The following is a 14,406-nucleotide window of genomic DNA, read 5'->3' as shown; positions in this document are numbered from 1 at the left end:
GATGAAAATTAATTAAGTAAAAGTAGGCTGGCATTGTCGGTCTCGAGTCTCGACCTCTTTAGTTTCGACACTTGAAGCCTTATAATAAATAAAAAAGTTAAAGTGGACTACCCACTAAAAACTCCTTAATTTAATATGAATGAATTGGGATGAAAATACTTGCCTCACATATCCTGCATTATAGGCTTTGCGAAACTGCAGATACGGCTACAATAGTATTTGAACAGGAAGTCAAACCAAACATATTTACAGCAAACCTTTGATAATATTACAGATTATAAAGGGAGATATTATTACAGATTTTATGGCTATTTAATCTTTCCTTAAATATTTTCTCAATTCTTTTTTATAATATAAGGGGACAAACGCGCAAACGAGTCATCAAATGTAAAGCGACTATAATATACCCGCGTCGCCCACGGACACTCGTAACAACAGAAGTATAAATATTAGGTTGATTAAAGATATCGGACAATAAAAGAAGAAAGAAATTGCGAAAATAATAATTCACAATGTTACGTTTCTTATATTTTATATTCTTCTTCATATTTTTAAGCCTGTACCTCATACCAGTTAGACCTCGCCAGTTAGACCTTACCAGTTAGAAGAAAGAAAGAAAGAAAGAAGAATAAAAAATTCGCTAAGGGTCAATTTATAATAGCGCAGAGTCGAAGCGTATCGAAACGAATTCCCAAAAACTGAACATAGAAAATTCAACCTTAACTTCAGAGCGTAACGCACACATTACTTCTGCGAGACCAATCAAAGTTGGTCGGACGCATTCGCGCGAATTCGCGTGAACGCGCGCCCGTTTTTAAATTCTCCTAACCCAAAATTTTCTATTTTATAATTCATTTTTATACTTGAAAATTTTCTAAACATAGATATTACATAAAAGAGTTTGATCTGAGAGAAAACACGATATTTTAAAATTTTCTCGATAGAAAAAAATCACAAAGATGCATCTAATTTTCATGAATTTTTCATATTTTGCCCTTACCGTGCATTAAACTAAGTTAGTATTTTGACACATTGTACTGACCTAGCGGATTTTTAAAATGTATATTTATCGAGTTATCAAGAAAAAACTAACATGGCGATGATTCCGCGTCGTCCTTTTTCACCTGGCATAATAATATGAAAGACGGGCGTGAGCGTGAAGAGAGAAGGATGATGTGTGATTTTTAAAAATAAAAATGTTGATGTTAAAAATAAAACATCGTCCTTCTCTATTCACACTTACGCCTTTCATATGCCAGGTGAAAAAGGACGACGCGGATTCATCGCCAAATTAGTTTTTTCTCAATAACTCGATAAATATACAACATTTTTAAAATCCGGTAGGTCGGTTTCTCAATAATAGAATTTTACACAATGTGTTAAAATATTAATTTAGTTCAATGCACGGTTATGGTAATAAATGAAAAATTCGTGAAAATTAGATGCATTTTTTTTATTTTTTTCTATCGAGAAAATTTTAAGCATATCGTGTTTTTGCTCAGATCGAATTCTTGGAAATATAATGTAGTATCTAATTTTTGAAAATGAAACAATTCGGGGCTTTTGGCAATTGAAAATTTTAGGATAGTCGCCCCCTTAAGGTTGAATTTGTTATGTTCAGTTTTAGTAATTATTTACTAAACTGAAACTTTTTCACTTACTGAAAAAAACGACTAAAATCAATTCAGTAGTTTTTAATCTATACTAATATTATAAAGAGGTAAACTTTGTTTGTTTACTCATAGATCTTCTACTACTACTCGACTAAGAGCTGACGACCAAATCAGTCATGTAGCTTCAGCTGTGTTAAAACTCCGTTAGCTACTTCCCTGAACAACCCCTTCTGATAATCTGCGTGCTGGCAGGCCGTGGGCGGTGGGTGTGGGAGTGGTGGGGTGGGGAAAAATGAAAAAAATATGACTACAGACATACAGACAGACAGACAGTCATATTTTTTTCATAAGTAGCTAACGGAGTTTTAACACAGCTGAAGCTACATGACTGATTTGGTCGTCAGCTCTCCGTCGATACTGCTGATAGATATCTACATTACTACTCAATAGTCAATACTCTGAATAGATCTAAACTCCTCTGCCGCGAGCGCACCCCCGCCCGGCCCCGCCTTGGTAGCAGCGCCCACTTCGAAACGGGCGTAAATCGCAATATTTTAATTTCGCCATAACTTCTAAACCAAACGTCCAATTTTAATCAATCGCAGACCAAATATTGTCTACATAAACTGTACTTAGAGATGAAATATTTTTTTTTGATAAGGATTATTAGCATGAGTAAAATAAATGCGTTTAAATGTAGTCAAAAAAAAATCAAGATTTTTAAATAAAAAAATGGTTGTTATGCCTCACTTGACATACTTAGATAGGTATAGTGTGTCTACAAAAATTGTAGATATTTATAAGATCTACATTTATTTAGAACATTGTATGGTTCTATCTTTTATAGTTTAGGCAGCGTACGCAAAATAAGTAAATTTTCTTCTTCTTCTTGTATACCCTATATTTTCCTAAATAAAAAGTAGCCTATGTTACTCGTAAATAATGTAGCTTTCGAATGGTGAAAGAATTTTTAAAATCGGTCCAGTAGTTTTTGAGCCTATTCATTACAATTAAACAAACAAACAAACAAACAAAGTTTACCTCTTTATAATATTAGTATAGATAAATTGACCCTATTTTTTTAATGTCCATTTTTAATCCTTTTTGTATTTAATTGATTTTCTAAAAGATTTTTAAATTCTACCCCTAGAGGGATTAAATAGGGGGCTCAGCGGTGGAGCCGTGGGACAATATTGCTATAATTTAAATATCATAATAAACTATTTATTTTGGAGGTCAAACAGTAAGCTTTAAAATGTAAATAGTGTAAATAATAATTTATTTGATATAATATTTTAACACTTTAGTTTAATAATTAATAAACCCTGTGTGTCCTGTGACCTATCAACATAACTACTTACTACGTTAGTACTGTGCTTATGAGTAAAAATGTTAGAATAATTTTATCAATTTCAAATTTTATTAATAAATATTTTATAGGGCAAAGTGTTTTTTAATCTTAAATCTTGATGTCTATTATAAGGCTGAAGGTTTTTTAGGAGATATCCAGTTCTGAAGGTCTACCTGACTTTCGAGAAAGAGTTAGGGTCAATTTATATCCCACCAAAAACATTTTCATGTAATAATGTTGCCAAGACGAGAACATAATATAGTTCGTGGTGTCAAAAAGTATTGACATCTCATGTAGAGCCAAGTTTCTAACCTTATATTATACTCAGTCCTAAATCTAAAAACCTTAATTTTACACAAAATACTTGATATAATATGTCGGCCGCACCAGAAGAATCTAAAAACTCTACACATTAGTCAAAATCGGTGGCCTGGCCATTTTTTATTTGTTACGGTTAGTATAAAAGTTATTAAGTACAACAGAAAAGTAATATATTACGTTCAAAGCCCATAGCAAATAACAAAATGGCCAAGCCACCCATTTTGACGAATGTGTAGAGTTTTTAGATTCTTCTCGTGCGGCTGACACATTATATCAAGTATATTGTGTAATATTAAGGTTTTTATAGATTTAGGACTGAGTATATAAGGTTAGAAACTTGGCTCTACATGAGATCTCACCACTTTTTGACACCACAAACTATATTAAGTTCTCGTCTTGGCAACATTTTTACATGAAAATGTTTTTGGTGGGATTTCATTTATTTTTGTATGTTGGTTAAAACTTTAAATTTTCTTAACCGTATAATTAGTCACTAATAGATGTCGCTATTAGTCATGAGCTCTCTAACACTGAAATAAGTTTTAAATCGGACCTGTAGTTCCTGAGATTAGCGCATTCCAGCAGACATACTCATTACTCTTCATGTGGCAGGATTAGTAGTACGCGTCGGGCCCATCTGCGCGAATTCGCGGGCATGCGCCCGACCCAGGAATATATAACACTAAAGGAAGGGGCATAGCAAGTAAGTTTCATTGAAACTGCTGTCGCCAAACTCACACAGTAACATTTTACGCACATAAAAGAAATAACCAATCACAAAGAGATTTCTTTTTTAAATACAATGTCGTAAAAACAACCCTAACCATTTTGAAATAAAGAAGAATTTAAATTTAGCAATACCGGCTCTGACTACCGAGTTCATTTATTCAACGCTAGATGGCGCTTGACAGCTAAATATGACAAGACTTGAAGTTGTACGCAATTTTACATCTTACGTCAACTAATGTATGGTTTAAATCCGTACTCACGAATTTCCTTTTGCGTGGGAGTTAAGTTATGTCCAGCTGGATATAACTATGGCACGCGGGCCACGGCCTACGCCCATATGCCCTTTCCTTTTGTAGTGTTATATATTCCGTGGGCCCGACCATCGCCCGACCAACATCGCTGTTTGATCTCGCAGAAGTGATGTGTGCCGTGTGCGTTACGTTCTGGAGTTAAGATTGAATTTTCTGTGTACAGTTTTTATTATAAATTGACCCTAAAGCAGCCTCTACACGTTGGTCCTGTTTGCCGAACAGAAGAGGACGGCGCTATACAATAAAAAAAGAGATTGAATTATTTGCGTCTTTCTTTCTGGTATAGCGCCGTCCCCTTCTGTTCGGCAAACACGGCCAACGTGTAGAGGCTGCTTTAAGCTCAATTTCATAGCTTATAATTATTATTCTTCGCGGTAAGTGGAGGAATCTCGTCTTCCCCAAAGACTTCTATTTAAACTGATGATCTTCCCGTGCTGGACATTTTTGACAGTTGCTTCCCACTGCTAGACATCCTCAAAGTCTAATTCTTTAAGAATTTTTAAGGGTGTCTGGGTTCTGGCAGCATACGAATATGTCCCGCACTGGAAGACGAGATTCCTCCACTTACCGCGAAAAATATAAGCTATGAAATTGATCTTAGGAGGATTCCACACCGCCGTTTTTCCATACAAACGCTGTTCCCTGTTTCCTCCCTGGATAATGCCGGTAGAGTTATGATTTTTTTCCTGAATATCTATGGCCACTATTAGCATGTCCCTATGTTATCTTTTTTTTTCATATTTTAATTATTAAGTTTTGGAGAAGGAATCAGCGGACAACGAATCGAAGATTTTCTGTTCTTTTATTAGAACTTTTGTCGTGTTGTCTCTATCGCGCTCTGCGGTGGGAGACTTAAGATTGGTGAGACAGCAATACATTTTCAAATACCTATTTTCAATTTCTCTCGCCCCTGGTGTATCCTCTTAAATCTTTCTGGAAGGTCGGGTAGACCTTCAGAACTGGATACCTTCTAAAGTAACTGCGACCGAAACTCCATAGCTTTGCTGGTCGTTCGATTATCTCTGTAAATGCCACAAACAGTTAAACTTTCAGCTTTACGAAACTGAGGAAGGCCCTGCCATGCCATCGCAGGATCTTACTGTGCTCTTACTTTATAAAGCAAAATATGCGGTCTAGACACGCGGTAGCGTGTTAAGCCAAGTTCCAGCATACTGGCAACTGGCAAGCAGCATCGTGTCACGTGTGTGCATCGGTTGCTTTTGTCTGTGGCAAATACGCCCGGTGTCCGTTCAAAAAATAAAAAAAAAATACTTTGACAGTGACATTTCCACAGACATTTCTATTTAAGTACTCTGTGCATGTCACAGTTCACTCAATTTTCGGAATTCGGGCGATTATTTTCATTTGTGTTGTAATTTGTAATTAGATTCTCCCGTGAGTCAATCTAGAGGAAATATTAGTTTTTTTACAGCATACAAACACGTTTCAGTGACTATATAAATATGGTAATACGTATTAAACATTACTGTTGATTCACTCACAAACTCCCAGGAAAATGTAAGTAAACTAGAACACTCGACACTATTATAAACAGTTAACCGGTAGGAGATTATCATTATATTGTTTCACTTGCATAAAACTACCATTTGAACTGTTAATTGTTGGGTGACGGTATCAACTTTCTCGTCGTAAACGTTATAGAGTATACTTCATTATTTCTGTATCATTTTGAAACCCCATTAGGTATCAATGATTCAATAAAATATAAGAATTAGGTCCAATTGCAAAGTTTCATATGCGATAAACTCTTTATATAAAACTAATTATGTTGTGATATGCTAAGTACTCACATGCGGTTTTGCTCGATAGTTTTACTCCAAATCGAGTAAAAATTACTGTGTGGACCGAAAACTGACTGCTCGAAGGCTCGCATCGAGCCGGCCGAATTGAGCCAGCTTGATGGAATTAAATATATCAATTAAGAATAAAACTATCAAGCAATGCTGGATGTGTGGATGAAATCTAAAGCCGCGGGTTTTGCTCGACGTTATTGCTTGATCGAGCAAAACCGTATGTGAGTACTTAGCAATAGTGAGTACTTCATTTCAGAGTACTTCAAAAATGGATATCCTGAGACAGTTTCAGAATCTTGCTTGGTAAGAAATCTTTTAACAACATAATTTTTTTAACTATACAATTATTGTAATTATTGTTCATTTTTATTAAATAAGTATTGTATACTGTTTATTATCAATCCTAATACTTCTTAAAATTATAAAATATCCATAACCAGCGCCAGACAGACAGACAGTAATAATATTAGCATGGATATTATGGAACTATGGATATTTTCAAATAATAATGAAAAACATGTTAGGCAGTGATTTAGTAACAGAAAAAATATTTTGTAGTACGCATGGTAATTTAAATATAATCTTTCATACCTATGGACGATTAATCAATCAAGAACAAATCAAGAAAAACGAATAGCAATCAGCCACCACACGAATTTCGCGTTATGGTCTTTTTGTGATTGCCAGAACGCGTCATGGCCGTTTTCATTAGAGCCACGACGCGAATTTCGCGGTGTGGCTGTTTCACTGTGACCACAACGCGTTGTGAGCCATTTGTTTGCTCATTGAGCGATTTCGGTCTTTGGGCGTAACATATATAATATTACTATGTGTGTGTAGGTGTAAGCCGGATTGGTGTTACCCGAGTATGAGCAAGGAAACCAATGAGCTTCTGAGACAGTGCGTTAACCTTCCCACCGTTGAGCTGAGTGATGATGTGGAAGAAATTATCCGACGAAGCAAGGAGTTTCCAATACCATTTCCTATTGAGACTATTAGGTAAAAAAAAAAAGTGTAAAAAGCATGTAAAATACAAATGTGAATCAGTTGAAGCAAGCATATAATCTATCATTACTCAAACAATATATGCAATAATACTAGCTTTTGCCTGTCGCTCGCATCAAGTAGTATTATTATCATTAAAGTATCAAAATACCTTACTTATAGATCTAAACTCCCCTCCCGCATGTGCACCCCCACCTTGGTGACGCTTGCTTTGCAACAGGGCGGGCAGCAGAAATTGTAATATTTTAATTCTTCGATCGTGGATTCTTGGAAATCTATTGTGTCTCGCTCACCAGTGAGCTCATGGGCCTTGATGGGTTAATTTTGCCATAACTTTAAAACCAAACATCGAATTTTAATCATTCAAAGACCAAATATTATCTACCTAAAATGTACTTCGTGATGAAATAATCTATTTTGATAAGGATTACTAGCACGAGTAAAATAAACACGTTAAAATGTAGTCTCAAAAAAATTCAAGATTTTTAAATAAAAAAATGGTTGTGCCTCACTTGACATAGATAGGTACATAATCTGTCGCAGACTTTTCTGTACATATTTATAAGATCTACAATTAATTAGAACATTTTATGGTTCTATCTCTTACAGTGTAGGCAGCATATTATATGCAAAATAAGTAACTTTTCTGGTTGATTTTTTTACACCTTGTTTCAGAAAAACCCAAATATCTTACGGAAACCTTTTTTTTCCAAAATAAAATTTAGCCTATGTTACTTGTGCATAATGTAGCTTTCAAATGGTGAAAAAATTTTTAAAATCTGTAGTTTTTGAGCCTATTCATTACAATTAAACAAACAAACGTTTTTCTCTTTATAATATTGGTGTAGTCTATGGGTACTTAATATTCAATTAATATTGACATATATATGAGGGAAGCATTCTTTTTGCCTTATAGTTCTGAAATTTAAATATTGTAGTACCAAAAATTCTATGAATTTCCAGATTAGAACAGCTGAAGGTCCATCGACCAATAGACAGGTTGAAGAGAAACATAGTGTCCACTTACCCCATCATACATGAGAGAGTGTTGCTTCTCATGACACACTTTCTGATATACAAGAGGTAAGTACTTTAAATAACTAGACATATGGAAGTGTTGCAGAGCCTATTTGAAGCTCAATTACCTTAATTATTTTTTAAGTTAAAATTAAAAGAGAAAAAAATGATGAAGTTTATTAAAATAAGACAAAGTACAGATTTTTGTAAAGCTGTATATTTTATTTGTGTGTATCTGACTATGCTACAATTGCTACATAATATAGGCATATAGCTGCAGATAAAGCAAATAAATAATAAACCTTTTTAGTCAATTTCCAAAATATAATAAATTGGCTATTTGCCTTTTCTAGAGAATTTGGATCACCAATAGAGAAAGTATTCTACAGAGACATGACTGTGATACAGTTTATTGACAGAATACTGCAGAAGAGAGCAGTGGCGTTTGTTGGACCTCAAGACAAATACATGCTGATGACAGGCGAGACTGGGTAAGTTAAACTAATTCGTTTTGTATGAAAAAAATCTGGTTCGCATAGACTTGTTGTGTATATGGCTTAGGGTCTGCTTAACTCGAAATTCATAAACAAGAGCTGACTGATCAAAACGTCGCCATTTGAGATTTCAATTTTCATATTATACAATTGTCTGTTAAATAAAATAACAATCAATTTCAGTGCTGATGGTTGGGAACTAGTGGGCACATTACAACAGAAACCACCACTAGTACTCGAAAACTGTTTGAGTTATGATGAAATGAAATTATCCGCTATGGTATTTGTCAGTGGATATACAGAATGTATAAACAATGGATCAAGAAAGAACTCGGGGGTTATACAAGAAGATAATATAGAGGAGGAAGCTGTAATAATAGGTAAAACAAGATAAAAATACTTATAAATTCAGAGTAATTGCTTATTTCTGCTTATCTGTCCTTGATTACACTTAGATCAACAAATGGTGGGACAAATTAATATGAATTTTATATTTAAACAAAAAATATTTTATAGGTTTTATTGGAACACGCTTCAAACGCAAAGAGCGTATGGAATACGAGGATATATTAATAACGGAACAACAGAACTGCTTAGACAATGGTTACGGTGAAGAGGTCACGCCGACGACTTGCCTTAACGTGTTGAAAACAACATACGTCAGAAACAACCAGTCAGCCAAACATATGTGGCGGCAGATGTGGTCAGAATTTTATCAGGTAAGATCCAAAACATAAAATAGAAAGTTTTGTAAGTCACTGATATAAATATAGATAAAAACTGGAACTAATTTTGTCCCCTGTGGTACTCCAGAAGGCATATGAAAATGTGTTGAGGCGTATCGGTTTTTTTTAAATTTTCTTTTTAGGAATAAGCTAAAGTCGACAAGAACTTCTATCGCTAAACATTTACATGTATTATTTTTAAATTTTAGTCAGGGTTTATAAAATGTTGTCAAAGGCTTATCGTCGTTGCGCCTGCCAAATCCTCTATGTGTTTTTAGTAAAATTTTCAGGGGTAAACAATAAACTATTTTATTTAATGATGGTTGGATCTATCAATAAATTAAAAGTTTCATATATAACAATATTTGCCACCATACTGCATTTTTAATTTTTTGATAGGTCCAACCATCATTAAATATAATATTGTTTACCCCTGAAAATTTTACTAAAAACACATAGAGGATTTGGCAGGCGCAACGACGTTATTCAAAGTCAGAATAGTGACTTCCTGAGTCATAATGAAAAAATTGCAGGTCCACAGCTATACCTACGAAGAATTGACCTCGTATGTAAATATAAAGGACAAAAGCGAGGATCAGAGGTATTTAGAGCGCTATGTGAAGGTGGAGCCGGAAGTGATATTTGACAACGAGGTGTACTACCGGCGACTGTCCGTGCTCGCCGAGACTACTCTATTCGAGGCTCAAGCGCGCGGCTCAGAGGCCCAAAGAGATGTCTTTCTTAACGTCGTTGGGGCTGGTGAGAAAATGTTTTTTTTATTAAAAATAATTACATATATAATTATTTTGTTTATAACATAAACATTTTGAAATTTAAACAAAGTTTTGAATTTTTATATGTGTATCAGACGATTGTTCATGCTATGATTGTATTTTTAATTTTTTAGGATTGGGCGTGTGGAAGGTGTCACATCATCAGGACGACGTTTACGTGCTGACTTTTATGGAGCGGATCCGCGCGTTCCTCAAGAAAGATATGTTGAATAATGTGACAGATGTTAACTTCGCCTACATAAAGCCGGGACAGAGTATAGACGGTGAGTGAGTTACAAACTTACGGTGACAATAGACAAAATCTATATTTAGGATTCCCTTAATAAAAAAAAAACTTTTTTTTTTAAGACGGCCACTTAATTTTTTGTAGTTGGTTTTATATTTTATTTTTTGTTATTTTGATTTATTGCTAGCCTTAAAAATTTATTTTGTGATGTCACACCTTTGGTCCCAGCAGAAAACCAGTGCTGCAGACAATAGTCGCTGCTAATGCTGAGCGGGGTCCAGTTTTGACGTCACACAATTTAATATTATTGTATTTTTTGTGTTCTTTATTTCTTTGTGTATTTTTGTAGTAATGTTATATTGTGTTGTGTGATTATCAAAAAAAAAAAAAACGGGACCCTATTACTAAGAGAATATTGTCTGACCTGTCTGTCTGTTTCCAGGCTCAAGAACCACTGTAGCTAAACTCTCAATTATATGTGTACTTTAATAAATAATAAAATTAAAATAAAATAAATATTTAACATACAAAAAAACCACAAATTTTGGCCTACTTTTGCTCTATAACAGTATTGAACCTTTCTTGAGTCCGATTCGCACTTGGCCGATTTTTTTTTAAATATGGATGATGACCTCTCAAGACTCAAGTACACTTTCAGGGGTCTTATTAGCTACTGTTTTAAGTCTAGGTGTTGTAATGCAAACATTTGTTTTTACAGCTCTATTCAAGAATTCTGATTCTGGTGAAGAATCACCAAAAGAAAGAAGGATATTCTTCGAAAGCAAACGGCATCCAAAAGGTATGATACATTGCATTTTTTTTAGTTATAACATGAATCATCTATCTTTTAAGATTATTTAGTTGTTTTTTTAAATGTATATAGTTCCATGTCATTATTATTAATAATTGTTTTCTTTCTGTAAGTTTTATTGTTTAGTTTATTAGTGTTGTGACTTGTGAAGCCACTCATTGGCCCCCGCAGAATATCAGTGCAGCGGGCTCGCTTGCTGCGTTTGCTGAGCTGGGGCCAATTTTTGGCATCACACAACATTGTAATAAATGTAACTAGATCATAATAAATGTACCATTGAATACTGTTTTATTATTATGATGTTTCGTGTGATGCTGGAAATAAAAATATTCTTATTCTTATGGGCTTTTCGCCTATATCCTTGTTTGTTCAGTGTCCACATTACTTTATAATTTATATGTTCACATACTAAGTTAAATTATTATTACAGTTTACATTATCTATATATTAATACGTGAGCCAAAAACTTTGTATCCTTTTTGACGCAAAATGGGGAAACGTAGGTAAATGAAATTTTGCACAGTTATAGTTTATATGGTGAAGCAGTGCATCGAGCTAATATTATTTTAAAATTATGCTTTTATCATAAAAAAAATTAACAAATAAAACATTACACACACTACAACACACATATTAGGAAAAATGACAAATTTTTGAGTGACAAGCCTATACATACGAATTGTACTCTTTTATTTATGGTTGAAGTCTGTTGACAACAAGGTGACAAATTGAAAATGGATTATAGTTTTTTTAATTGAATCTTAGATACTACCCAAAGACAAGAGTTGAAAAAAATATGATATAGTCAATATTTTTTTTACAAAATATAGGTGATAGTCCTAATGTCGTTGAAACTAAGGTCGAATTTCGTCCATTGGGCGATCTCTAGTTTTTTTAAATAATCCTTTGTTTTTCCAAACTTTTGTTATAATACTTTGTTTATTAAAATGTTTTTTCGTCAGGTGGAATAAACGTTCAGCTTGAGAACAGAGAGCCGGCGTCAAAACTGCAGGGCGAACACGAGGGAAAGCTGCTGGTTATTACTTACCCCTGGGACAGCAATGCACATCCTGGGAACGAGTTTTGGTATGTCCATACTAATATTATAAATGAAGACGTGAGTGGATGAACACTACACGAAAAAGGCCGTTTTTTTGTATAAATGAAGGCTTTAGGGCCGAAAAAATGATTTGAAATTAAAAAACTGCATTTATTTTTATGCAATGTGTAGCCAGATATTATATTATTAGCCAGGTGATGAAATAGATAAGTTACAAGGTTTGTTCAAATTTGGAAAAAAATGAGTAAATGTAAGTATGTTACAAAAAATTTTAGTTATCATGTTCTTGCATTCGCGTCTTATGCGAAAGAGTGTCTGTCTGTCTGTCTGTAAACTGTAAACTAATTTTAGCACAACGAAATTGCGGGCGTCATCTAGTTTCAATATAAACTTAAGTAAGGGTATTGAAATTACATTTATGTCTAGAAAGAGACCTAGAATGTTGTTAACATTAACACTTTTGAGATAATAGAAGCTTCAATTATTAACATATTTGCCATAATAGAAGCTACAATCTGCACCTAAAAAATGCCCACAAAACAATTAAACACAATAGTGTCTGATGCATCCTCTATACAGTTGTTTGTCCATGCAATATATTACAAAAGTCACTCATGAGACAAAACAAAACAATGTATATATAGCTTATTTTGTCAGCAAGCACTTCATTAAATCTAGATCTAGATCTGAGAGAATATAGATCTGACAAACCCAAGTTGAATTTTCAATGGAATGTCAATGGTAATGTAATTTTTTCTCTCAGGTTTGGTAGCTTGGAAACATCAGGAGACCCGGCGGCGGCATGTTCGACGCAGGTTTCAGAGCTGCATAACGCTCACATCAATGCTGCGCTTAGTGGCCTAAACGTGCGCGTCGCCGGCCGCGGCGGCTTGAACTCGCTGCATGACTGCTGTCTCGCTCTTACAGCGTAAAAGAGAGTGGGACAACAGCTGTCACCTTGGGCTTCCCGGCCCCGCGCGGCCCAGTAAATTGCAAAACTGCTATTTTGCTATAAAGTGTAAAACCGAGCGAGACATCACAGCTGTGACCTTGGGCTTGCCGACTGCACGGCCCAATCAAACTTCTTGTCTTGCACCCACAATGTAAAACGGAACGGGACGAGACGGGACGAGATTACATCACAGCTGTAAGTTGTAACCTCGCAATTGACGTATTGGAGGTACGCGTTGCCGCCCGCCAGCCTGCTGTTTCGCTCTCATAGCATAGAACAGAGCGAGACAAAAACAAAGAACGCAGTATACTAGAGAAGGCAATAAATGACAAGTTACAACAGGGATATTTATTGTAAAGAGTTTGCTTGTGTGGTAGTGTGTACGGATTGTATTATTATGAGTGGCAATATTAATTTTTAATAGCAGAATGTCAATTAAAAATTATTATTAATGTCTTGCAGTATTATTATGTTTGACTGCGTGTAAAGGACTGATGTAAATAGTATTCTGAAAAAAATAATTATAGGTGTACCAAAATCTGATGGCAAAAAGTGAGAAAAGAAATTGAATCTAGCAATACCAGGGTTATTGGAATAAAACATTTTGATCATTTTTTTCCTCATAGCGGCTGATTCTGTGTGTGAAACATACAAATATAAAAATGTATCCAATAATCAAGGATATTTTTTGAAAATTTGCCATCAGATCCTGGTAGACCTATACATGGCAACATTTCAAGGTTGCCACCCAAATAAACTTTTTGTTCTTGCCAATGTTTATAACGAAAGTAATTTTTCTAGTGCTAACTAAGTTTACTAGTGAAAAAGCAGCTAGTAGTAAAAAAATTAAAAAAAAACATCACGCACAACGGAAATTGTATAAAAGGATGGATGTAGTTGTTGTGATAAATTTAAATTTTTAGGGAATTGAGTAGTTCCTGTAGCCTTACGTAAGTCCCTCCCAATAGTTTATTATTATTTATAATATTTTATCTTGTATTGTCCCTATGTATAAATATTATCCCTCTTAAATACTAATAAAAATATTTACCCAGCATATAAATATTGCTGTGTTAATTTTTTAATTAGTAAGGGTGAGTTGCACCAACTAAGTTTAACTATAACAGCTATAACTTTAACTTTAACCATAAAATGTCAAATGAACTGTCAAATCCCTAGTAAA

At 34.4% G+C, this 14,406-nt stretch overlaps 1 protein-coding gene across 2 annotated transcripts; it reads left to right on the top strand.

The window, feature by feature from the left end:
- The first annotated feature begins 5,652 nt into the window (after nt 1–5,652).
- Nucleotides 5,653–13,774, top strand: LOC121728299. 2 transcript variants are annotated; one of them, XM_042116449.1, is made up of 12 exons: nt 5,653–5,843; nt 6,396–6,442; nt 6,980–7,138; nt 8,108–8,227; nt 8,515–8,652; nt 8,839–9,035; nt 9,172–9,374; nt 9,914–10,139; nt 10,288–10,437; nt 11,119–11,199; nt 12,174–12,297; nt 13,035–13,774. In XM_042116449.1, the coding sequence occupies exons 2-12, from the start codon at nt 6,408–6,410 to the stop codon at nt 13,201–13,203; spliced, it is 1,602 nt and encodes a 533-aa protein (XP_041972383.1). In that variant the 5' UTR covers nt 5,653–5,843; nt 6,396–6,407; the 3' UTR covers nt 13,204–13,774. The 2 variants fall into 2 exon arrangements, with proteins under 2 accessions (XP_041972383.1, XP_041972384.1); XM_042116450.1 differs by having other exon boundaries at nt 5,656–5,728; nt 6,394–6,442.
- Nucleotides 13,775–14,406: the final 632 nt, after the last annotated feature.

Source organism: Aricia agestis, chromosome 6 (genome assembly GCF_905147365.1).
Source record: "Aricia agestis chromosome 6, ilAriAges1.1, whole genome shotgun sequence".
Lineage (NCBI taxonomy): Eukaryota > Metazoa > Arthropoda > Insecta > Lepidoptera > Lycaenidae > Aricia > Aricia agestis.
This window is presented reverse-complemented; position numbering and strand designations above follow the sequence as displayed.